This window comes from Enhydra lutris, unplaced genomic scaffold, assembly GCF_002288905.1.
Source record: "Enhydra lutris kenyoni isolate GAN:26980312 unplaced genomic scaffold, ASM228890v2 scaffoldscaffold74, whole genome shotgun sequence".
Classification (NCBI taxonomy): Eukaryota; Metazoa; Chordata; class Mammalia; order Carnivora; family Mustelidae; genus Enhydra; species Enhydra lutris.
The window spans coordinates 4,929,562-4,954,871 of NW_019154158.1; the positions used below are offsets into that span (position 1 = coordinate 4,929,562).

At 52.3% G+C, this 25,310-nt stretch overlaps 2 protein-coding genes across 6 annotated transcripts; one reads left to right on the forward strand and one right to left on the reverse strand.

The window, feature by feature from the left end:
- The first annotated feature begins 1,860 nt into the window (after window positions 1-1,860).
- On the forward strand, window positions 1,861-16,840 carry LOC111160098 (dynactin subunit 2). Of its 5 annotated transcripts, XM_022522933.1 has the most exons (16): window positions 2,214-2,415; window positions 3,351-3,419; window positions 6,548-6,556; window positions 9,042-9,047; window positions 11,390-11,486; window positions 11,640-11,701; window positions 12,016-12,114; window positions 12,602-12,762; window positions 12,956-13,106; window positions 13,435-13,500; window positions 13,728-13,766; window positions 13,930-14,007; window positions 14,097-14,168; window positions 14,389-14,491; window positions 14,605-14,696; window positions 15,492-15,943. In XM_022522933.1, exons 1-16 carry the CDS (start codon window positions 2,380-2,382, stop codon window positions 15,576-15,578), a joined length of 1,227 nt encoding a protein of 408 aa, XP_022378641.1. In that variant the 5' UTR covers window positions 2,214-2,379; the 3' UTR covers window positions 15,579-15,943. The 5 variants fall into 5 exon arrangements, 3 of the variants coding, with proteins under 3 accessions (XP_022378641.1, XP_022378639.1, XP_022378640.1); XR_002641455.1 differs by lacking the exons at window positions 6,548-6,556; window positions 9,042-9,047 and adding an exon at window positions 16,074-16,603 and having other exon boundaries at window positions 1,861-2,415; window positions 12,088-12,114; window positions 15,492-15,942; XR_002641454.1 differs by lacking the exons at window positions 6,548-6,556; window positions 9,042-9,047 and adding an exon at window positions 16,074-16,840 and having other exon boundaries at window positions 2,136-2,415; window positions 14,605-14,698; window positions 15,492-15,942.
- Window positions 16,099-23,366, reverse strand: LOC111160097 (methyl-CpG binding domain protein 6). The gene is given in 14 exon segments (XM_022522930.1): window positions 16,099-17,069; window positions 17,210-17,273; window positions 17,485-17,537; window positions 17,644-18,057; window positions 18,191-18,360; window positions 18,532-18,685; window positions 18,947-19,021; window positions 19,023-19,609; window positions 19,786-20,838; window positions 21,065-21,227; window positions 21,358-21,460; window positions 21,764-21,900; window positions 22,077-22,140; window positions 23,185-23,366. Coding segments are annotated over 12 exon segments (3,024 nt in total). The 5' UTR covers window positions 21,877-21,900; window positions 22,077-22,140; window positions 23,185-23,366; the 3' UTR covers window positions 16,099-16,994.
- Between the last annotated feature and the right edge of the window lie 1,944 nt (window positions 23,367-25,310).

Here is a 25,310-nt window from a genome sequence, read left to right on the forward strand (position 1 = left end):
ATTGATTTTTTTCTCCACGTCACAGGCCTCTGCTGGCTAATAGAGAGTTGGACTGCAGGAGTTGAGGCTCTAGGCCAAGGGAAGGAGCGTGATGATGGAAGAAGGGAGGAGGGGATGGAGGTTCTGCCTAGCAATTGTGTAAGGTCACTTGGACACTATGAGGCAAGAGTGAGAGAATGGTGGCCTGACCAGACAACTAACCACTCAGAACTCAGATGAGGGCTTCCACACGTTGGGCCTATACCTCTTACCCACCTTGAGTTTTGAGGAAACTGAAGGAAACTCATCCAGAATAAGAAACTGGATGGGAAGGGGCGCAGGGGTGGCTCAGTGGGTTAAGCCTCTGCCTTTGGCTCTGCTCAGCAAGGAGCTTCCTCCCTCTCTCTCTCTGCCTGCCTCTCTGCCTGCTTGTGATCTCTGACTGTCAAATAAATAAAATCTTAAAAAAAGAAAAGAAAAGAAACTGGTTGGGAAGGCAGTAAGACTCTATAGGAAGCTGGGTAGAGCTTTGGGGAGGAGCCAGGGGAGTATGCATAGAATGACAATGAGTTCCAAACTCCGGAACACAAGCATCTCTCCAGTCACTTGGTCTGGCACTATTTCTAAGTGTTGCAGCATCCTGCTAGCTCAAGAAACATTATGGAAAACATCCCAAATTCAGGCCCCCAGGGGCTCCAGGGTGGCAGCCCTAATGGACTTTCAAAATATGCTTGTCTTAAGAAAGAAAAGAAAGAAAGAAAAGAAAAAAGCTTGCCTATGAAGGGTCAGGGAAAAAATCTTACTGGGTATCCCCTCCTTTCAAAAACAAAAAATAAAAAACAAACAAAAAACATCCACACACAATGCGGCAAGCTTTTCATAAAGCTAGTTTTATTAAATTTCAAAAGATTGTCTTTCAATCTTGAGAGTATGTCCTTCCTACTTTTCTAGGAAGAAATGATGGCTATAGTAAACAGTAGGCTTTCTTTTTCTAATGCACTTAGTTGGCAAAAATTTTTTTTTAAAGATTTTATTTATTTATTTGTCAGAGAGAGAGAGAGAGAGTGAGCACTGGCAGAGGGAGGCAGAGGGAGAAGCAGGCTCCCTGCCGAGCAAGAAGCCCAATGTGGGACTCAATCCCAGGACGCTGGGATCATGACCCGAGCCAAAGGCAGCTGCTTAACCAACTGAGCCACCCAGGCGTCCCTTAGTTGGCAAAATTTAAAGGTAGCAGTACTATGTCCATCCTCAAAAAGTGTTGCTGGGTTTGTTTGTTTGTTTTGTTTTTAAGATTTTATTTGAGAGTGAGGAAGAGAGCATGAGCAGGGGAAGGAAGGCACAGAGGGAGAAGCAGACTCCCTGCTGAGCAGGGAGCCCCAGGTGGGACTAGATCCCAGGGTCCTGGGATCAAGACCAGAGCTGAAGGCACAGGCTTTATCAACAGCCACCCAGGCGCCCCAGGGTTGCTGTTGTTTTCATTTTATTGAACTGTGTAATTCAGAAGTCTGAAAACTACTAGTGCGGTTGTTAAGAGCACAGAGGGTGTTCCAACAGACATACAGTCACCACTTACCTACTTAAGAGCTTGAAATAAGAGTGCCAGATTTGAAAAACAAAAACAGATGCCCCATTAAATTTGGATTTCAGATTAAAAAGCTAATAATGTGTGTGTGTGTGTGTGTGTGTGTGTGTGTGTGTGTGTGTGTGTCTTAGTATGTCCCACATATGATATGGGGCATACTTATACTATAAAAAACCTTATTAGTTGTTTCTTTGAAATTCAAATTTAACTAGGTGCCCTATATTTATTTGATAGCTCTAACTCGAGAAGATTACTTAACGTTTTCATTCCTAACATGACTAAGTCCTTACTAAATTTTACTTGCAATTATTGTTTTTGAAGTTCTTTCTGTGCCACAGCACGACAGGCTGTATTATCTTTATCTAGTCACTTAATTTCTGGAAGCCCAAACGTATTCATCTGAAAAACAGGAATTACAAAATATTTTTCATAGACTTGATGTAAAAATGAAAGAAAATAAGTTGTGTGAAGTAACTCCCAAGGCGCGTTGTTGTCGTTCTCCGTCCAAGCCGGAGTGGGCCAAGACTACACATCCCACAATCCCAGGCGGCATCCCCCCGCCTTACCTCATTCCCCGGCAGCATTCTTGCCAATCCCGGCCTCTCCAGGGGTGTGGTAGCGGGGTGTTCTCGCGATTTTTGCCTTACCCTTCTCGCTCCTGCACGATTCCTGTCGCGAGACTTCCTGCTCCTCCACCTCCTCCGCCGCTCCCTTTGCCGCCGCCTAAGCCCGGGACCCGGAGCCAGCCTCTCCCCTACCCGAACACCGGCCCCGGCTCCACCGAGGCCCCGGTCCCCCAACCCCGCCTCGCCGCCGCCATGGCGGACCCTAAATACGCCGACCTTCCCGGCATTGTGAGTACAGGGCCAACCCCGGCTCCCCAGGACCGCACCCCCGACCTACTAAGGACCCCCAACAGACACTAACCCCTGACCCCTCCCGCCTGCAGCCCCTCCTCCGCCCCAGGGCTCTAGTCTCTGGCTCCCCGACGGGCCACAGCATCCTCCGGATTCTTACGACCTGACTTGGCCCGGCCGCGGAATGACTTACCAGGCCCTTTTTCCGGCAGTCGCCGGTTTCTCCGCCCAAAAATCGTCTCTGGGCGCTTAGCTCTTAAGCCCGAGTGTTTCTACCATCCATGTCAGCACCACCCGTGTCTGGAGAATCTCCCCATAAGGCCCCTCCCCCCCACCATCCCAACCCCAAACACACATACCAGGCCACTTGGTGATGGCCTTCACCTTGCCAAAGAAGAGGTTACCGTGGCAGAACCCTTCTAGTACCAGACAGAGAACTCTGCCCCCCCCCCCCGGAAACCCGCCTCCGCCCCCCTGCACCTACCCCCCACCCCACACATGCCGGCCTGTACCCTCCTTTTGTGCTGCCCTGTCTGCATTCTCAAGGGTGGGGGTTGGGTCACAGGACCTTGTACTGAGTCACTCTCAACCTTTGTGCCAGGGTAGCGGTGTATAGGGCCTAATTGGAAGATAACGCTCTCCTACTTCGAGCATAATGATTGCCAAGAGCCCACACCCCTTCAGATTCAGGGTCACATCTTTGTCATCACTTACACTCACCACTTACCATGAGGTCCCAACTGTGCCCTCTGTCATTCCCACTCCTTTAAGACATGGGAACTAATATACAGTTCACTGGACAGGTAGAAGAGAAGCGACAGAATCCTGGCCTCACAGCCTGTCTTCTCTGTTAGCTTATTGAAATGGAGTGGGTCAGGGGTATTGGTAGATGCTGGGTAATGAGGTAGGGCGGTCACTGCTTCTGTCTGCAGGCTAGGAACGAGCCAGATGTTTATGAAACCAGCGATCTGCCTGAGGATGATCAAGCCGAGTTTGATGCGGTAAGACTGTGTGCTGCTTCAGTACTCTTATGGACCCTGACCTCTCTCCCCCAGGCTGACCCTTTCCCTTTAATGGGGAGCCACAACAATAAGCGGGTATGCCAACCCAGCCTGGGAGGTATGTAGGTTGCAGGCTTACAGCCACCAGTGAACAATGCTAGGAAGGAGAGCCTTGTCTGTGGAATCACAACTAACAAGACCTGACTTGGGTCTTTTTAAATAAAAGTTGAAATATCTCAAGACAGTCTCGTTTGGAGCCAGTGATTTAGGGAGGCCTCTGGGTGCTAGTCTATGGTAATGAATCCTGAAGCCTGAGCACCTATAAACCTCTTGAGGTTAGGAAGTAAGCCTTCGGTTTCATAAAATATTTCACTTGATGCATGTTCATCAGTATCCAGCAGGAGCTAGATTTTGAAGTATAGAGGAATAGTCTTTTTCCTGAATACCCAGTATGCGTTGAGCAAGGAGTGAGGAAGTGATGTGGAGATTTTAGAAAGATAAGGGATCTAGTCAGAGCAAGACGAATTTGAGGAAGAATGTAAATATTTCCTACAGCAAAAGAGAGTGAGTCCCTTAGTACTTTCAGATCTAAGAAGAACTCTAAGGAAGAAATTAGCTGTGGACACATTTTAACCATGAGGGGAACCACTTAGCATGTTGATTGAATGTGTTCATTCTATGTTGGTTTTTGTGCAATGCAGAGGAAGAAATGTCCCTGCCTTTAAGGATGCCCCAGACTAATGGTGGAGTTAGGATACATACAGTTTAGGAAACATGGAATAAAAAAAATGGAGTGAATAGAAATCAGCATGGTAAAAACTTGTATGTAAGTGTCAAGGAGAACAAAGGTGTTAGCATTTTTTACAAGATGTGTTATAGGTTCTATTCCAGAGAGAGCTGGGCTAAGGTCACATTGATGAAGCAGGCTCCGTATGTGTGTCTCCAAGTCCTGTGGCTATGTCTGTGGGGCTGGTTAGTCCTGGAGAATGCTGGCTGCTGGCTTCTAATGTATGGCTTGGCGTACTCACTTATTCCTTATTTGATTTCCCCCATGTGGAAGTGGTTCCTATTCTGTGGAAACACCTTCCCTGTCTCCTCTCTCGGTGGTGTGTTCCTTGTGGCTTCTGTACTTGCTGGCATGTCAGGCTGTCCCCCAAGCTTGAATATCTGGAGATAATGCAGATGTTGTCATTGCTCGAGGACCTGGGAGTGCACTTGTCAGTCTAAGATGTATGTTACTAGGAAGCTGTCTTTGACCTCACAGAGCATGAGTGTAGAAGCTGAGGACTTCAGTCCTCTGACCCATTTCAGAGACTGTTCAACTCTGGCCTAGGCCTCTGCCCATAAAGTGTCACAGCTTCATGGTGAGATGATAAACAGCAGGTTGTCTGTCTGTCACTGCCTGTGATACGAATGGGCAGTATCACAGCAATCCCCCTCCCAAAACAAAAAAATAACATGCGTAGTTTTCCTTTTGAAAGTCCTGGGATGTTTCCTAAGAAGAAGATGACAGGCATAGGAGCACCTGAATGTGCAGCCCTGATTGGCTGTTTTTCCCTGCGGTGCCTTAGTAGCCTATTTCAGTAATACCTAGTGGGATGGCTGATAGGGAGGGATTCCAGAAGTATTCATTTCCTGCAGCATATTGTTCAGGATGACGGTATAGCAGTGCATAGGAGCTGGATGGTAAATACAAGAAGAGTCGAGTTGCCTCCATCACCTAAGACACAGCTAAATGAATCTTCATCACTAGGCGGGAGGGAGAAGGGTGGGGAGACCTTCAGCTGCTTCAGGAAGGAGGGGGGCGCTGAGATATTTACTGATGTCAGCTAATGTCTCTGGCCTCTGGGTGTCCCTGTGGGCCTTAGGAGGGCAGCCTTCGGGAAGTCAGCTGAGTAATGGTCCTGTTCCTGCTCTTAATATTGATGTAAATGTGCAGCTTGAACAGAAGTGGGTTGTACTTAGTCCAGAAACCTCATGTCTGTGATGCCTGAATTCTCACTAGCAGCCTGTCCCCTCCCTTCCCAGGACATAGCACTGATGACAACATGTCACCAGTATTGTGGCTGAACTGTGAGGTTTTCAGTCACCTTAACTCCTGGCAACAGAATGTTTTGCCTTAGTCTCCAGATTATTTTCAACTTTAATTTGATTCGTTTTTACATAGATAATATAAGTGCATAGAACAAAAGTCTCTTCCCACCCCTGCCTGCCACCACCCAGCTCCCTTCCCTGAAGACAACCAATATGACCATCTTCTAAAGGAACCTTTTGGGGGATCTCCTGATTTTTATTTAAAGGAATAATCAAAGAGTGTTGACCCTCACTGTCTTTTAACCTCCTTCCTCTGATTGCTCCACTGTGGAAAAAACTGAGCTGCTGAAGGAAATAATGTCCCTTAAAGATTGTCATTGCTAGTTTAATTTAATCACAAAAGTATTGCATTTCCTATAGTGGAGAGGATGGTGGAGGAAAGTAGTATAAAAGGTTTTAGTTTTGCTAAAGATGATCCTGATTTTCCTACTATTCCTTTAAAACAATTTTAGCAGCAAGGAAAATACTCTAAGGTAAATGGGCCAGACAGCAGCACATGCTGGCCCTTTCCTCTTCAATGTAAGAGAATCTCGTCTCTGCATTTCAGACACTCCTAGGTTGATTTGGACGATGGGCTTACTTGGAGACTTTTCTTAAAATGTCTTGTCAGGAAAGCTAATTCCCGACTGGAATTTCCTCCCTGCTGGACCCGCAGTCTGCCTTGGGTCTGTGAGGCATTCTGCTCCTGGCTTTTGAACTGCTCGAGCAAGGAGAGTAAATTTAGAAAATCTCACTAGAAACAGGCTATAGTTTCTCCCTTGATGCCTTACTGGTCTCCAGTGCCATGCGAAAGGGGAAAAAATGACCTAGCCACAGTCTGACAGGGCCCTGGCAGAGGCTGTTCTCCAAAGGGTAGATACTGCTGGACACTCCACCAGCTTGAGATAAGAAACAGTACGTTGTCTTCCTTACAGTTTGAGATACCATAGAGTTTGCTTGATTGTGTTCATTGACTGTTGGCGCTCTTGAACTTACCTGAGTTTTTCCTAATGCTTCCCCCATCCTCCCTCCTCACCACCTTGCCTGGACACTAGTTTGCACAAGTAAGACCATTCGATGCTTCTTCTCTGCATGTTTTTTTTTTTCATCTGCCATCTCGCATGCAATGCTCTGTCACTGTACTGTTGTTGTAGCTAATCATTTTGAATTCTGTCGAGTCCCTAGCTGGGTCATTAAGGGGCCTACTGGCCTTATGTTTAAAAATCATTAATCAAGGTTTGGAAGTACAAATCTGATTCATGAGTCATTGTCTCTTTCCCTTGTGAGGTCTGCAGAATAAAACTGTCCAATGGAGGTTGGAATAGAAACATGGAGGCTAGGAATGCTTTTGCATATGAGGCATTTAGGGGCTGGAGTTAGAAGGGGTTGGCTTTCTCCTCCTCAGACTGAAATTAAGTTAAGAGAAAAGAAGTAACTGTTAGCCATTCTAGACAAGGGTAGAGAACAAGGGGGACAGTCACAGTCATCACTTCTTAGCTGTGTGTAGACTATCCCTGGGAAATACTCATTTTAATGTTCCCTGTGTTAAGCCTTTAGACAAAAGTAAATGGGATGGGAAAGGAGTGTTACATGTAATTTTAAGGTAATAACTTGGGTTATTTGTGTTTTCACGAGTCTTTCTGTTTCTGTACCCCTCCTTTCGGAATGGGTGGATGGTCAGCATTATGGTGATCCGTCCTGGACAGTTTTCTTCTACAGCATTCTCCAACTTCCTTGTCAGCATGGTTCTAAAGTCCCCCTGGCTGCAGTGTTGGCAAGGAGCTTTAACGGGCTCAGAGAAGCAATGGCCTCTTTCCCTGTCTGATCTAGAACCTCAGGTCTTGCCCTCTGAGGCACAGCCATTTAGCCAAACAGCCCTGGGGAGTCAGGGGGTCCATTAGTGAGAGGGACTGGGAGTCATGTACCAGGTAAATTGGTACCTGGGATCAGGGCACTTAGAATTTTCCAGTCAAGGAGGCTGGGTGGACTGTTTCCGTGGTGACTGTTAATACTCCAGGTTATAGGAATTATGCCTAAAAACTCATCATCCCACAGTGCCCCCAAAGGACAGTCCTGGAGGTGGTGTATACGGTTTACAGACTAATATGCCACTTTTCCTTTTCTTTGGTTTTCTATCCTCCCCCATTCTGCTTGTTCCTCATGATTTGAACTTGAACTTACAGCTCATTGTCTCTCTCTCCTTGAGTTTCTCCCAAGCTGGTTTTAGCTTGGTGGGGCAAATAAGAGAAAGGTAGTGTGTGTGTGCCTCCCCTTGTGTGTTTGCCTGTGTGCACCTGTGAGTGCTTATACTCCCTCTGTGCAGAGACCTCCCAGTGTAAACCACAGGGTCTGGATCTGCCTTGACCCTGATCTGAAGCAGGAGTCTTGGCTTAGCTGGGCCCTGGCATCAGACAGGGGACGGAGAGGTGGAGGCTCAGGCGTTTCTAGGTGAAATCTCTGAGGCAGGAAGCACTTGTGTTTGTCCCACCGTGCATTGTCATATATACATAACCATCTTTAAGCTTCCACGATTCTGTGTGCCCATCAGTAGAGCTCCTGGAGAGGCAGGGCGTAACGCTAGATTTCCCTCCTGGCAGTTCTTTACCCGTCTTGCCTAGAAGCGAGAGCCTTGTCTCTGTGTCTGGACTAAAAGAAGGCCTCTTTGGAGTACTCTCAGCTTTCCCCCTTGTCCACGCTCTAACCTCTGTGAATCTTGTGAGCAGAAGGTGGAAGAAACATTTTCTGCTCGTGGGCTGGGAGCTGTGAATCTTGGTATCCTCTGGGTTCTTTGTGCTCACACATCATAGCAGAATTGCTCTGGTTCCCCTGGGGCTGCGGGGGGAGTTACCAACTAATCAAGGTGGATGCAAACACACTGGACTGTCTGAGGGGCCCGGATGTGCCCTGCCTGTCCTCTGGCAGTGAACGGGTGCTTCATGTTTCCTGACACTCACCATCTCCTGACATATTTTGTTCTGCTTAACCTCAAGTCCTGTCACGCTACCCTTGTGGGCACCCTCATTGTGACCGGTTCCACCATCCAGACATCTCATTCTTCAAGACTAGAGAAGCCAAGAGACAGCGAGACTTGAACCATGAAGTCCCCCCTTGAGAAGGACTAAGAAGCCCCTCGGTCAGCTACGTGTCCTTAGAATCCCCACAGCCTCTGCTTCACATTCTGCCTTGTCTGCCCCCACCCCCACTTTCCTGTTCCATGCCACTAGCTTGCAACATCTCACTAGTTCTCAGATAATCTTACATTGCTTCTAATGGCAGAGCTTCATGACATTCTCACCACCAGAGAGGAAAGGGTCCCAAGGTCTTCTTTCTCTTGGGGTATGTAGTGGCTCCAGCTGAAACTTCTGGGCCCCCAAATTTTGCTAGGCTCCCCTGGGCCCTATGGTGCAGTGTGTTTGAAGCTGTCATATAGTGCATGTGACAATTTGCTAATAACAATTTTGTCTTTTTTTTCCCCTCCCTCACCCCCATTTCCCCACTCCCTTTCCTTTTAACTCTTTTGATTTTCTCACCTCTGGGGAAAACCACAAGGAGCTGGTAAGAAGCCTGACCTTTCATCTGCTTTTTAATGGGGTGTGCTGTGATGGGCAGTTGTTTCTCTATCCTTTTGTCTCTGCTAAATCTTTAATCCCTCTATCCAGCCCCACCCCCAGGCGACAGCCTTTTCCCATCTTATGAATCACTGTAGTGACACTGCCTCCAGCCCATGCCCCCAGATCTCTGAGACACTGGTGGAATGGGTGCCACTGGAGGACAGAAGGGTGCTGGCCATCTGAGTCTCTGGGACCACATCCTTGGAGAGGCTCTGAGGGGATGCCAGTGTCGGGCAGCTCTCCTGACCCAGGCTGTGATCCAAAGTGGAAAGAGTGAGATGAAAGCGCTGTTAATTCCTGCCACTGTCCAGGACCTCTGAGGCCCACACTCTGTACATTGACCCTTTTCTACTTAACCAGCCCCTTACCTACTTAGGAAAGTAGGTTCTCATCAGCAAAGTGCCTGGCCCATAATGAGGGTATTAATAGATGGCAGCCATGATTAATTTCCTTCCTTGGTCTATAGACTATGCTTCCCATTTGTCTTTTTAAGAGGATTTTTTTTAATGGATTTCTACCTCATTGGCCTTGACTGGGGCAATCACAGGGAGGAGTGTGAACTTAAGAGAAGGTGGTCATCTCTCCTCGTCGGGAGTCCTCAGACACTTTGCAGAGGCCGGAGACCACACAGTTATTTGGCCTGTGGGTGCTCTGACCATACATTTCAGAGAAGATTAAAGTCAGAATAATTTGGGGCTCAGTTGTTTCTTTACCCTTGCACATAGGATGTTGAGCCCTTTGGTTTTCCCTTAATCTTTAGCTGCTCAGCACTTCCCTGAAGAAGAAGTAAAGGTCAAAGTTGATGTTTTCTCCTTACTCCCTCCCTTCCCTATTTTTAAAGCTGCCACTCACACTGATTCCTTCTCTAATAGCAAATCAGAGATGAAGGATGGAGCTTCTGTTTGCTGCTCTTCATGATGCCTCTCCATTATCATCCCCTGCTCCCACCCCCAATACCCACACATAGGCAGAGACTCTCTGTCCAGTCCTGGCTGCATGTTAGAATCAGCTGGGTAGATTTTCAGCTGGCCTACTCTCCTGACCCTACCCCAGAACAATAATGAAATCAAAATCTACAGAGAACCCAGGCCTTTTTTCCTCTTTTTTTTTTTAAATTTTAATTTATTTTTAATTTACATTTTGTAAGTCGCGCAAATACACAGGCAGGGTTGAGAACTGTTGTTCTAGTTAAAGGCAAGAAGACTCACTTTGCCTGCTGCCTTCTATAGAAGGTGGAGCTGTCGTCCCCAATAGCACAAGATCCCCAGGCCTCCCTCACCCTCTTTCAGGAGGGCAGTGAGAGCTGCCGGACTGCTGACAAGGGAGGGAGATGTGTAGTGTGAAGTGCCTGGTCTTGGTGTAGTTACTGGAATCTGAACAGCCAGTCAGTATCTAGTAAGGAGGGAACCACTCTGCTAGGGTAAACTCTCTTTATTACTTTCTTTCCCATGCTCCCTGCTAAGGAGAGAGCTTCAGTGCTTGAGACAAGAGCAGAGGGCACAGGGAGAAGAGGCGGGTTCTGCGGCTTCTCTTCGAGAGGCTTCTCTCTGAGAAGCTGCTGGGCTACTTCCATGTCAGGATATAGGCGTGGCCCTCACCCGGGCGTCCTTTTGGCAAGCAGGTAGTGCTTATGCTTATTGCTTCTAAGACATCCCTTAAAAAATATATAGTAATCTCTTGCCTCTTCTCTCTGTACCCTGAACTCCCCAGCCTAATGGCAGCCTTGGCACAGGACTGCTCGTCATGTCCTCTCCCAGCCTTACTTTTGTATCTCAGAGCTGGTATCTTCCCTTCAGCAGCGTATTCACCGTCAGAGTTAGCAGCTGGAATGTCTGCCACCCTTCCTCTTTCCTCCCAGCAAGGATGGGAGGTTAGCTTGAAATGTCCGTCCTCAGCAACAAGGAGATTTACTTTTGGGAGGGGGAGGTTCAAAGAGGTCAGGCTAGTTTCTTGGCCTGAGTGCATGGTGTGTGCCAGGTAACTGGGAGGGCCCCAGTCGGTGGGGTGGGGGGTGGGGGGGAGGCTTATGTACAGAGTGGGTGGGGAGGTTATGCTACCTCTGTTCCTTGAGTCAGGGTGTTAATATTTATACAACTGAGACTCCAAATTTACCAGGAAGCTTCCGTTTCCTAGGTTGAGCCTGGGTCAGCAACTTGGAGTGGATCCGCCCTTCTCTTCTCTTGGGAATGTGGGGCCCAGTCTCTAGTGGTTTGGGGGTTTTGCGGGGTCAGGGAAGTCTAGGGTGAGAAAGAATCTGCCCCTGGCCTGAACTCCCTGTTCCTGCAGGAGGAGCTGACGAGCACAAGTGTGGAGCACATCATTGTCAATCCCAATGCCGCCTATGACAAGTTCAAAGACAAGAGAGTGGGGACAAAGGGACTTGGTGAGACTGGGCTGGAAACTGGATGGGGGGAGTGACTTGCTTTGGGGAGAGGGTCTTCATGGAGATCTTTCATGGTAGCCCCGACAGTCACCTGAGACCGTGACTGCCCTGGGCCTAGATCAGGCCCTCAATTCCATTTTCATTTCTTGGCAGATTTCTCAGATCGTATTGGAAAAAACAAGAGAACAGGATATGAATCTGGAGAATATGAGCTGGTTTGTTGTGTGTGTGTTGATGGGGATGGTGCCGTGATCCTGGTTAGGAGGGACATCAAGGGACACAGTCAGGCTTCTGAGTTTTTCTCTCCTTGGGATTCCCGAGAAACCCAGCAGGATACAGTTGAGGATGCTTAGTCCCCCTGCTGTTTGCTCTGGAGAGTCTCCAGGCCTCCAGTTTTTCTGTACCAGGGTGTTGTGCATTCTGAGTTGGATGGGATACCCTTACAACCTAAGCTCGGGGTTTGGATAAATTCTTGAGGAGGCTCCCTGTACCGAGGGATTTAACTTCACTGTGTGTGCTTGCTATCTAGCTTGGAGAGGGCCTGGGAGTGAAGGAGACACCGCAGCAAAAGTACCAGCGACTATTGCACGAGGTCCAAGAGCTGACAACTGAAGTTGAGAAAATCAAGGTACTTGTAAACTCCCTTCTCTTTGTGCCCTGACTTACATAGCAGAGGAGGACCTCACAGCAGGAGGAAAAAGGTTCCCAAGGCTCCTTGGTAAGGAAGCTGGGGTTCCTAAGTTTAGGGGTTTAAATAGATCTATATTCAGTACCATAGGTGGGTAAGAACCATCCAGTAACTTCCAGCTACAGCCATTCTTAAGGGCCTTGATCCTTTTTTCGGTTGTTGTTTTTTTTAAGATTGTATTTATTTGAGAGAGAAAGCACACGAGAGAGAGAGAGAGAGCGCGCGCACGCATGAGCAGAGGAAGGGGAGACAGGAGAAGCAGACTCCCCACTGAGCAGGGAGCCAGACTCGGAGGTCAATCCCAGGACTCTGGGATCATGACCTGAGCCAAAGGCAGACACTTAACCGACCGAGCCACCTAGGCACCCCCTTTTTCTGGTTTTGATTCCCCCGGCCACCCCTTGTTGTCTGCTTCTTCTCATACCAGGCAACGGTGAAGGAGTCCTCCACTGAAGAGAAGCTGACCCCCGTGGTGTTGGCTAAACAGCTGGCCGCCCTGAAGCAGCAGCTGGTTGCTTCCCACCTGGAGAAGCTGCTGGGACCAGATGCAGCCATCAACCTTACTGACCCTGATGGAGCTCTGGCTAAGTGGGTGTCCTGCTTTGTTAGGAAATCACTGCTGCCTGGGGCATAGGGAGACTCAGTCAGGTATTGGCCAGGATACTAAGGGGAGAGGTACCCTAGCTGTTCCTTAATGCTGAGCGCAAGGCAGAAATGAGAGAGGGTGGGGCTGGCCCACATCCTTCAAGTTGTGGTCTTATTACTTGGTCTCCTGCCCCAGGCGCCTGCTGCTGCAGCTGGAGGCAACCAAAAACAGCAAAGGAACCGGTTCAGGGGGGAAGACCACCAGTGGGACTCTTGTAGATAGTAGCCTTGTCACTTACGAACTACATTCTCGGCCTGAACAGGACAAGTTCTCTCAAGCTGCCAAAGTAAGTATGTATGTGGTTGGTTGGGGGGCTGGGGTAGCATGGCCCTGAAGACTTTCCTACCTCCCTCCAGGGGATCAGATATCAGGGTGCTGGGAATGCTTCCGATTCCTCTTGATGTTTCGTTCTCCATGTTTCCCTCACCCATCTACTTTCAGTTAAGATTTTAAGAATGTGATCAGGTTGTGTTCCAGAGAAAGTGGTCCCTAGGCAGAGTGGAGAGGAGGAGGGAGGGGCATGGCAAGCGGACAAGCGGAGAAGAGTGGGATGTTAGTGCCTGCTGCAGCGGCAGGCAGGCGGGTGGCGAGTCTCACTCCCTTCCTCGTCCTAGGTTGCAGAACTTGAGAAGCGCCTGACAGAGCTGGAAGCAACTGTACGCTGTGATCAGGATGCTCAGGTCAGGTGCTCTCCTCTACTGAGTCTGACCTTGCATCCTGCGCCCTCTTCCCTGACACTCAGAGCATTCCACAGAACCCCGGGGAGAGTGGGAAGGCCTTCATTTATCAGATTAGCCAGTGGGTTGCCGGCTAGACCCGGGAAGGATGGGAGACGGTAGTATGGAGACAGTAGTAATTGTGAGGAGACACAAGAACCACTGATTTCTTTCCTCCTCTTTCCCACCAGAATCCCCTTTCAGCAGGTGTGCAGGGAGCCTGTCTCATGGTGAGTATACAAGGAACCAGAGTGTTGGATTACAGAGGGGATAGTGAGGTTGGGTTTGTGGGTCCATAGCTGTATATTAATCACCTCCAGTGGAATACGTGGTGGCATCTTCCTAGTCTGATCCTTTCCCCTCCATGAATTTTGTCCCAACCTCCACCCCCAGGAGACTGTAGAACTGTTGCAAGCAAAGGTGAATGCCCTGGACCTTGCAGTTTTGGACCAAGTGGAGGCTCGGCTACAGGTATTAAATGGAGGGCAAACTGGATTACAGGTAGCTTGGGACTTCAGAAGCCCTGGGTGCCCTATCAACCTTGAAGTCTGTGTTTTCAGAGTGTCCTGGGAAAGGTGAATGAGATTGCCAAGCATAAAGCTTCTGTAGAAGATGCAGATACACAAAGCAAGGTCAGGAAGAGCCCTTCCCCCCACCTCCATACCCTTTCCTGTTCCCTCGTGTTCTCTGAGTCCTTCTGGTGGTCTTACCTGAGCTTGAGAGGTGCTGTCTTCATAAGCTCTTACCAGCTGAGACAGTGAGGGGCCTGCCCTCACCCACCCCACCCTCGCCAGGTGGTCGTTGTGTACCTCACTTGGCCATCCCCTCCGGGCCCTGTCCTGTCCCCACCAGGTGCACCAGCTCTACGACACCGTACAGCGCTGGAGCCCCATCGCCTCCACCCTTCCGGAGCTGGTGCAGAGACTTGTCACCATCAAGCAGCTGCATGAGCAAGGTGGGAGGCCTGCTGCCGGGGGGAGGGGAGAGGAATTGGACAGTGGGCAGCTTTTGTTTCCTCCCCTCTTGTCATGGATTCTGACGTCATCCATACCTTCCCTTCTTTTGTAGCCATGCAGTTCGGTCAGCTCCTGACCCACTTGGATACCACACAGCAGATGATTGCTAGCTCCCTCAAGGACAACACCACCCTCCTGACCCAGGTGTGTGCCCCTTTATTGGTCTGCTGCTTCTGTTCTCTAGCAGCCTAGGTTCTGCCTTGGCCCAGGTCGTAACATGATGTGGCAGGGGCTTGGTTTGAGTCTCTACTGTTTGTCAGTGGTTGTGGACCTTTGACAACTTACTTAACCTGTGAACCTCCATCTTACAATCTGGAAAACGTACCTACCTCAGGGTTGTATGGATTAGGTGAAATACTGTGAGTGAATTGTTAGAGTTCCAGTGAACCTGTTTTTCCTACAGCACCTACCCAGTCCCTCTACAGTCTCAGCTTAGCTTTCCCCTCAGCCAGATGTGCTTGTATCCAGAGCACAGCACACTGGGAGGAGTCTGGACTTTGAAATGAACAGCAGGCTCCAACCTCATTTTGCCGCTTCCTCTTCTCTGACACTGGGCAGTGAACTTCACCTTCATTCTTAGCAGTGCCCAGCACATGGTCCTAGTTTCTCTTGGAGGCACTGTTTTCAGTGCTGAGGGCAGAATTACAGCGGAGAGACCCAACACCACAGGACCATCAAGATAAATGAAGAAATAAAGTATAATATGTTCTGCCTCTAGAGCTGTTTTCTAAAGTTTTGAGCCAGTAAAACTCTCATTCCAGTAAAATCATACCTGTTCCTCATTATATAAAACAGACCAAAACAGCTACTATCACATGCCCACTCTGGGGCCCAGAAGCTATGCTTCCATTTCTTGTCTTCTCCAAGAGCATTTCTTCAAGTGCTCACCCAAGCAGGCACCTGGGCCTGATAGAGTAAAACATCTCTGTGACTTTCTAGGTGCAGAAAACCATGAGTGAGAACCTGTCCACGGTTGAGGGGAATTTTGCCAACATTGACGAACGGATGAAGAAGCTGGGAAAGTGAGCACCTTTAGGAGATGGAGAATGGGGGTAATCCTTACCCCCTTGAACTCTGTTAACAGCTTACATAGGGTTTCCCCTTAATTATAACTCTTGCATCCCCATACCATTTGACACTGGGGCAAAGGGGTCTTCTTGCATGTGGGGTTTACACCCCTCCTCCGAGGAATACAGAGTGGTAGCTGGGGGACATTAGATAGTGGTCTCCCCTCAGGCCCCGGGGACGTGGGCCTTGCCACATGCCAGCTCCTGTCCAGTACTGCTTTGCTTGGGGCGGGGCAGGATTGGGTCCTGTCCTCCAGCACAGCTCCCGTGGCTGGTTGCAGTTCTGTACAACTGTTTCTGATTATTAAATGCTGTTGTACTCTGTGTGGCCCCTGCTGTGTTTCCTGGGGAAGAGGCAGCACTGAGACGGACCTTCACAGCCTAATAGGCAGCCTCAGCCCCTCTCTGCTACGAGAGGATTTAAACTGTAACCTGCTCTTACTAAAGAACTAAGGAAAAAATGAGTACAGAGTCAGAGCCAGAGTTTCAAAATATTCTCATCTGTTAAATTAAGAGTGTCTCCCATAGAAAAGCAGTGGAGGCCCCACAGGGCAAGTACAAAACAGAATTAAAACTCCCAAGGGTCTTGTCTTTACAAAAGAAAAGGCAGGAGGCAGCCCCTGGACAGCGGGTTGTGCTGGCCGCTCCGGTTGGACCACGTTGCATAATCCTCGGTCGCATCATCACAACGTCTCTGAGCGTTCCGATGGGGGAGAAGGGGCAGTGTAGTGTGTGTGGGAGGAGAGGCCCAGTGGGCTCTCTGTGCCCCCTTACCCCCTTTTAGATCCCAGAGGAAAGTAGAGGGAAGCTGGCTACACCTTGAAATGAGGCTATGTGTTTCAAACCTGGGGACAGGGGTAAGAGGGGGGATCTGTGCTTTGAGCAACCTGAGCCAGAGGCAGAGGGGTGTTGGAGGGATGAGGGGGGAATGCATGATGCTTATTGCTTTGTACCTTTCACTGGGAAGGAGGGCAGCAGCCAACAGTAGCTCACAGGTTTGTAAACTGAGCCTGCTGGCTTCAAGAAGGGAGGCAATGAAGTCGAATTAAATATAAAAGAGTCATTTGTGCAAAAATAACTTAAACAAATAAAAGACCTGGGGAAGGGGGTGTTCCCCTTAGCCTGGTGGGGAGAGGGCCATATACCACCCCCCCAGGCCTTTTCAGTGACATGGCTTTGGGGGGGAGGGGGTGAGCTTCCCTACCCCCTGCAATGGCTCAGGATGGGATTGTAGGGGAAGGGCTCGCATTTGTGCTCTGAGTGGGGAGTAGTGCCCCCACCCACTGTCCACAGGTGCAGGTGGCTGGCAGGGGCTCCCAAGGCTCAGCACTCAGCTCTCCCCAATCAGGGTCAGATCCAGCTCCAGGTATGGCTGCTAAGGGGCCAGTTTCCTCCTCTTGTTTTTGGCAGGACGGCCAGGGCGGGCCCGGGGAGGCAGAGGGACAGCCGCCTATACAAGAGGGGAAGTTGAAAGAAGTGATCAAACAGCTAGGTATCAGGAAGTCTTTTATTTTCTCCCCACTCCCTCTACTCCTCTTCTCCTGCCTCATCCCTTACAACGCCCCCCCCCCCACCCTCACACACACTTACGCGGGTTGTAGGGCTGGGGTCCAAGGTAACGTCCTGGCGGGAGCTACTGCTGTTCCGGGTAGGGCTGCAGTAAGGGCACGGGTGGTCAGGAATGCTTCCCAAGCACCACATGAAGCTCAGAATTTGGGTGGGAAATCTTCTACTTTCGGATGATAAAGGCATAATATCCCCATCCATATTTAAGTTTGTGCCTTTTTGAAAGTCAAGCCACTCTAGACATTTCTATAAACCATCAAACAGCAAAAGGCCAGGATTGGGGTAGGCCCAACACTCACTTGTATTTTCTCCTCCGGCCACGACGAGACTTTCTGACTACCCCTGGGGGCACCTGGGAAAACACAGACTGTATGTGTAGGAAAAATTAGGAAAAGGAACCGTGTTCCCAGCCTTTCCTCAGAGCCCTTCAGCCCAAACCTCCATCACCCCACACTCACCTTAAGGTCCTCAGAATGGGGTCCAGGAGGGGATGGATCCTTGGGCTCAACACCCCCTTCAGCCAGCTCCCCATTATGCTGCCAGTGGTGGGTCCTTCTTGGGGACCGTTCCATTTGTCCATTGAAGCCACCACGTGCCCCCCATTTGAGGGCCAGTCGGCCAGGCTCCCGCCGGCTACCGGGCTTTCGTCCCCGGCCTGGCCTGGCCTCACCATTAATGCCCCTAAGTCCCCCTCCTCCCCTCCGGCCCCGTTTCCCTGACCCCCTCCCAGTGAGCAGCTCAGGGACTGGGGGGTCAGGAGAACCGTGGGGTGGGGCTAAGGCACTGAGGGGAGGCCGGGCAGGCTCCGGTTCCAGGGCTGAGGTGGGGCTCTGAGGGGGCAGACAAGGGGCTTCTGGCTGCTCTGGAGGAATCTGCAGGCAAAAAATAAAATCTTAGTCCCAAATATGGTTCCTTGGCTACTGTAACTCAAAACATCCACTTCCAATTTGGGAAAAAATTCTGTCCCCGACACCCCACCCCCCCACCCCCAACACATACCCTCACCTGGAGACTCTGTAGCAGGCAGGCTAGGGGACTAGAAGCCTCTGAGAGGGGTGGAGGAGCTCCCCCCCCAGGGAGGAGCTGCAGCCCCAACTGGCCAGAGAGAAGAGGGCCAGGAGGCTGCAACAGGCTGGGGAGGGCTCCAGGGCTGCTGGTCAGCGAAGACAGATCACCTGTGGAGAAGCTGGAAGGTCAGGAGTCTCCCCTCCGCAACCCGGTTAGGCTGAACAGACCCTGTTTACCTCTTAGGTTTAACCCCAGGGTCAAAAAGTCCTCCCCAAGTCATCCAGCTTCTCCTCTACTTCCTTTTTTTCTCTTTCACACCAGTTTTCCCTCAGACTCACCCAGCAGGCTGGCACTCAGCAGAGGGCTAAGGAGTTGGGGGGGTCTCCCTGAGTTGGAGGGGGCCTTGCCCAGAGAGGAGGCCCCCGGGTCAGTAGTTGCCGTGGTGACACTGGAGGTAGGTGGTCCAGGTTGGGGGGCACTCAGGACACAGGGCTAAGAACAAAGAACAGTTATGACACTATGTGTGTGAAGTACTTTCACGTATACGATCTTACTGAAGCCTCACGTGAAGTAGGCCACGCTTATTAAATACAGACCCAGTTCCTGCAGCCATCCTACCCCCAGCCAAGAACTAAGCCCTCCCCAAAGGCCCTGAGGAAGAGCTCAGGCATGAAAGTGAAAGCCTTTGATTCCCAGCTCCCATCCCTGATTCTACCTCTTGTTTTGTCCCACCCACTCACCCCCTATCCTCACCTGGGGGGGTGTCCCCGAGGGGGGATCCAGGCTGGCAGCCAGCAGCGCAGAATTTAAAGCTATGAGGGTGGGGGGGGGCTGAAAGTGGGGGGAACAGTAGCGGGGGCAGGTCTCCCAAACCTGAAAATGTCTCCCCACTTGGACCCCCAGCTCCCTCTGCAGATCCCTCCCCATCCCCAGCTGCGGGGCCCAGGGCCAACAGGGGCAGGAAAGAGGCAAGGAGGTTGCTAGGAGGTGCAGAAGGGGGTGGAAGAAGGTCTGAAGGGGCTGGTGGAAGCAGTGAAGCCACCAAAAGCGAAGGCCCTTCAGGCTCGCCTGGGGCTAGGGGAGGGCCAGGTCCCCCTGGTGGGGGTAGCAGAGGCTCAGGGGGAGGTTGTCCCCCTCCCCCAGCCAGCACACCAAATAAACTGTGGCTGAGCAATGGAGAAGGTGGAGGCTGCCCCAAACTCAGAGGGAGAGGCAAGGCCCCTAGCATCCCGGGAAAGCCGGCTCCACTCAGCGCCAGGCCCTGCTCAGGACTAGGGAAAGGGAGAGCCTCCCCACCAGCCAGGGGAGGCAGAGGGCAGGCTGGGCCCGCCCCCATCCCAAGCCCTTCAGATGGGCTTTGAAGCACAGGGCTGGGGACCAGGGGGGCTTTGGAGGCAGCTGGTGGGGCAGGGGCACCTGCAAAGGAAAAGAGAAATTCAGCTCAAAGGAGGACCTTTCTCCCAGCATCCAAAGAACCCAACCTTCCTGCCTCCAACCCAGAAAGCCACCAAAGAGCTCTCTAAACTCCCCTAAGTGCCTTGGCTGCCTTTTTCCACCGGGAGAGGAGGAAGAGCTCTACCACACTCACGTACCTGGCACACTGCTGAGGCTGCCACTGGTGGTCCCAGGCAGGGAGGGCGGGATAGGGTGCCTGGGCTGGGGAGGGCTCCCTGAGGAGAGGGTTGGGGGAGGAGGAAGGTGTGCATCTGACCCCAAAAGGTTAAAGCTTCCATCAGAGTGGGAAGGGCCAGGGGTGGGGAGTCCCAGCAGGGACAGCACAGAAGGGAGAATCGGTTGGGATGGCTCAGGGAGAGGAAAGGGTTGGGGGACAGGAGCAGGGGCCCGAGGACGGCTCCTTCTAGGGGCTTGAGGGCCTCCCCCTTCTAGCAATCGCAGTACAGTTGGGGGTCTGCGGGGACGACGCTGAGAAGGACGGGGTGATGAGGAATGGGAAACAGAGGGTGTCTGGGCACGGGGCCTTCGGCCCTGTAAAGTGCTGGGAAGGGGGAGCGGGGGATGCTGTGCCTTGGCCGCTGCAGAGAGTAGGCTGCTAGCAAGGAAAGGAGGTGCCCCGGGCCCCTCCACCATGGGGGCCCCTCCTAGGGGTCCCAAGACCAGGGGCAGGTGCATAGTGGCTGAAGACACTGGTGGCTGAGTGGCAGGACCAGGGGGGCCAGGGGGACCAGGGAGATTATTGCTTGGGGGCAGAGGAGGGGGCGTTAAGGCATCACTACAGTGGAAGAGAGAAGGGTCCGAAGGTGGTGAGGAGGAGGCATGGGGGGCTGGAGAAGAGCCCAAGTCAGGGGGCACCAGGCTGGAGCGGAGGGCGGCTCCCCAGTTGTAGGAGGGAGCATTGAGGCTGATAGCAGGTTGAGGAGGTGGGGCTGGAGAGGGAGCATTGCCCCTCGGGAGGAAACAGGGGCTGCTGCTGCCTCCAGAGGGGACTGGGTCAGGAAGCCTTGGTGGTGGGAAAAGCCCCCCAGGGCCTGCTAGAGGGGGGAAGGCCTGTGGAACTGAGGGTGGTTCTGGGGGAAGGGAGCCAGGACCCCCATTAAGTGGAGTTGGAGGAGGGACTCGACAGGGAGGGAGGGCAGAGGGGGGCCCTGGGGACACAGTGTGGAACATCTGGGGGCTCGCTCCCTCTCCTGCAATAAATGAGAAATGAAGGGTCAGCCTGTGGCTTCCCTTCCAACAACTTTCTTTTGTCTTCTCCATCTCATATCCCATAAACTCCCAAATTCCCTGTGCCTTCCTCTCAAGCAACTCCCCACTCCATCCTTCTCCTTGCTCCCTCTCATAGAGCTCCTCCCACCATCCCCCTTCCAGGCCCTTAAGTCTTCCTCAGTTATCCATAAAGTGAAGAAGCCTCACCAGGAGAAGAGTGTGAGCAGGTGGTCTCCATGCTGCGGTACAGAGTTGCCATGGCAACGGCTTTCCGTCGGTGGTTGCACAGCTTGGTCATGTCCTCCTCTGATGCGGGCCCCACCCCGGCCCCACCCGGGGTCACCGGGGCCAAAGGGTCAAAGTTGAAAACCTGTAAGGTGGGAGTCACGGGCAGGGCCCCTGAGAGAGTGGAAACTGGGAGAAGAGCTACCACGGTCGGTGACTTGTATTAAGTCTCTTGGCTTATCCCTGTATTCTCTGACACCCCTCACCACTCTGACCTTGGGGACATTGAGTGGACACTCCAGACCGCACTTGCAGGTCCCATCGCTGAGGAGGTAGCTCCGGGTTTGCTCCAAGGAAGACAGCTCTGTGCCACTTGGGCTGGGAGAGCACAGGGTCAGAAAAGACGGAGTTAGTTGATACTGAATCAGAAAACCATGCCTAAAGGACAGTTCCTTATTCAAAGACCTTCCTAAGAAGGACACAGGATAAAGAATGTGGAAAGAGAAAGAGGGAAAACATAGTTAAAGGGCCAGACATACAGAGAGCAGAAAAGCCGAGGAAGGAAGAACAGAGGAGAGCAACAGGGTACCAGAGATCTGGGCGCTAAGAGGAGAGGTGGGAGAGAAAACACAGGCACTAAAGGGCCTGGGGACAGAGCTCTGGAACTCTGAGGAGCCATACCTGATATAGCGCACAGCACCCTCTCGAACACAGCGCTGCCAGCCGATGGGGACAGATGTGGCCACAGGGCCCCCAGCTCTGTCTGCTCCACTGCTCTCATTGCCCCCATTCATTGTGTGTAATCAGCTCCCACGTGCCTGATAACACAGACATCCATGTGGGCATTAGGAGGATTAAACTGCACTGGGTACCTGAGGAAGTACTCCAGGAAGGCAAAGATTGTGGGGGGACCCAAAAGAACTCAGGGGCATGGAGAAACCCTTGGAGAGCTGGGAGAGAAATGAAGAATTCGCTGCCATCCCACCATGGCTACCTGAACATCTCTGCAAACATTGTGGGGTCCAGTCTAAAGCCGGGGCCTCCGGCTTAGCCCACACCTGCAACACAGGAAAGAGAAGAGACTGTCAGAAACCTGCCCAACGCAGAAGAGAACCAAAGCCCAGGACACTCTCAAGGGAAAGATCCTTAACCCTCTGAGGTAAGTGCACACACAGATCTCAGGGATCTGCTGGCTGAGTCCACAACCATCCTTTCCATATACAGGCCCTAGGAAGCAGAGGATCAAAGCCTCAACTCCCAGGGACCAGGGAATCAGAGCCCAATCCCTAGACATAAAGGGCAAGGCCCTTTTGTCCCATCAGAGACAGAAGACTTCACCCTGGAGTACAGGCAAATTCCCATAATGCCAAGACACTAGGAAGCTTCCCAGAGTCTGGCCCCCTGCTGTTCCCTACTCCCAGGAAGATCATATAAAAAGTACAGATTGCCCCACAGGTCACCAGGCAATTGCCCAACTGCCCTCTGGGGTGGTACCAACGGAACCCCCCATGCCTGCTCCATTAGACAATCACTGATCCAGTTCATTTGGATTTTCTTAAAAAAGGTTGGAATTATAGCTGTCTTTTCCCAGAGTCTTGTGAAGCTCCTGATTTCTCCCCAAGCCTCAGCATGGGGATTCAGCACCTCCTACCCCACTGGCTTCAGACTGGCTCCAAAAGGGACTCTCCTCTGATATGTGGGGACGCCCCCCCAACCCTGCAAGTATCCTCTCCAACCTCACCATCGCTCCCACCCCACACTGGCGGCTTCTAAACTTTCCCTCTCATAACAAGGCGCCCTGTCACCCAGGCTGCTTCCCTCAGCTTGGGGAGGAGGGGAAGGCGCACGAAGTAGGAAGGAACTTGGGGAGAGGGCGGGCGGAGGGTGGGCGAAGCACTGTGGGGAGGGAGGTGAAGAAGGCAAAAGTCAAGCATTGAGAGGGAGAAACGGCGGGGGCAGGTGAGGGCGGGGGAGGGGGGATGGGGCCAGGGAAAGGGGCCGAGAGGACGCGGAGGGGGCAGAGGGTAGGGACTGGAGGGGAGGGGAGGGGAGGGGAGGGGGAGGGGCGGGTGTGGGGGGGGGGGGCCGGGCCCTGCACTCACCGCGGCCCATGGTTCGGCCGGCCCCGCCCTGCGCAGTCGCGGCCCAGAGGGTGAGTGGGAGGGAGGGGGAGGAGGGTCGGTGGAGCCCGAGCCTCCGGTACGGCCCCGGCCGGTCCTAGCAGGAAGCGCTGCCGCCGCCGCCGCGGATCACCGAGCGGCCTCCCGCGCATGCGCCATGGGGGCCAGGGGCAGCCCTGGGGATTCCGTTCCCAGAAGGCACCGCGCAGGCTGCTGCCGCCGCCGTCGTCGCTGCCGCCGCCGCCGCCGCAGCCGCCGCCGCCGCCGCCGCCGCCGCTGCCCGGACGGGAGAGGGGCGGGGCCGGGCCCCCGCCCAGCGGACAACGACGAGCCAACAGGAGGGGCCGCAGTGCGCATGCGGGAGCGCGCCTACCCCTCCCCCACAACCCCCCATTAATCCCCAAGAGAACAAACACCCCACGCGGCCCCCCCCCCCGCCCTCCGCGGAAGGATCTGAGCCTCTTCCCAGGCCACTGGTGGCCAATCCTAGCCCTCCCCGGGGAGGGGCCCCTTCCAAAGCCACAATCTGTTGGGGGAGCCAGGAATGTCAGGTCCGGGAGGGGCCGGCCCCGAAAGATGAAAGTCGCGACTTGCACAGCCCCGCCCCAAAGGCTTCCTGGCTAGTGTGCTGGGACTTGACCCGCCTCCCCAGGTCAACATGTCACAACACGACCTCAGCCTGTCAAGTCACATGACCTTTGCCTGTCACTGACAACCTGGTCATGTCTTCGGGCCAGGAGAGACCATCTGGTCCAACGCACCCCCCACCCCCATTTACAGAAGGGGAAATGGAGGTCTGGAGTAACGGAGCAGGCCTAGCCAAGGACCTGTCACTGTCACACCACCACCTAAACCTGCCTTCCAGCCACAACCGACCTTGTGACAGATACTATTTAATTCTGGCTGCCCCCACGAGGGTATGACAGTATATGTAACCGGCCGCCGCATGACATCTTTTTTCTACCTAATGGCTCAAGAAAAATACTTTGCATTTTTTTAATACTTTGCATTTTAAGTGGTGCTTTTCACTTTTGTTGAAGCACCCTCCAAGTTCATACTTCTCTCATTTTACCTTCACAACTCATTACCTTTTATTTACAAAGAAGAACGGTTGAAGCAGAGAGAAATTAGGTGGCTGGCCTAGGATCCCTGGGCAAGTGGGGGGCAGGTGAGGCTAGAATCTGGGCTCCTGACAACCCAGTCCAAGGCAGTTGTGCGCGCAAGTGCACCCAATGTCCCAGAGCGCTAATGCAGCCCAAGCACCTAGTAGGCAAGAGGCTTGAGCACTGGCTCCTCACAGCAGGGAGTCACAGGGCTTGCGCGTCTGGTCCGGTGAAAAGGGCGGGTCTTGATGTTTTGGTGAAGAGCACCTGAGCACACCGTGGCGTGCGGGGGATGACGGGTGGGGAAACAGTGCGAATCGCATCCACTGAGCAAGGGACATGAATTCTGACATGCTGAGGGCGCATTAGAAACTTCACAAAGAAGTTAAGGGTGCTTTTCTGCTAGGAGCTGAAAATGACTATCAAAAGTATTCAAGTTCCTCGGTCCCTTCTGGGGGATTTAAGGGGCTAAAAGAGAAGACCTCGAGATTTTCGAGAAGAATACTCGAGAAGACGTTAGGCAGTCCTGTGGCTGGATGCAAACTTTCAAAGGAGGTTGGTTTAAAAGACCTTGTGCCCATTAAATGGGAGGGAACCAAGCAAAATGGGAGTCCCTTATGGAGAAGGTGCAACAGGGGCTAATGCCAGGTGGGCGGAATAAGAACTCCTGAGCAAGACAAGCTGCCCTGAGGCTTCGCAGGCAGCAAAGGGGCAGCCACAGTTGATAGCCGTTGAGGCCGTTGGGAGCCGGGCGCTGGCGCCCCGCCCTCTCCTCTCCCCTACACCACCACCAACCCCCGCGCCTCCCACCACCCTTGTAGTCCCCTGCGCGTGCGCGCGGAGACACCGGTTGCCAAACATTGCATCATCCCCGCCCCCCTTTCCTCCCCTCCCCCTCCTGCTCTCCCCTTCGCGCGCGCGCATGACTCACTCACCTCCTCCGCGAAGCCTCGTGACCCAAAGCCACTTCCGGGTCCAACACAGCGTCTACCACCGAGCAGGAGG

Bases quoted from the DNA above. Each gene is read 5' to 3' on its own strand.
- LOC111160098 (XM_022522933.1), top strand. From the start codon at position 2,380: ATGGCGGACCCTAAATACGCCGACCTTCCCGGCATT. The intron at 11,487-11,639 runs GTGAGACTGGGC...ATTTCTTGGCAG, and splicing joins AGTGGGGACAAAGGGACTTG to ATTTCTCAGATCGTATTGGA. The intron at 14,169-14,388 runs GTCAGGAAGAGC...TGTCCCCACCAG, and splicing joins ATGCAGATACACAAAGCAAG to GTGCACCAGCTCTACGACAC.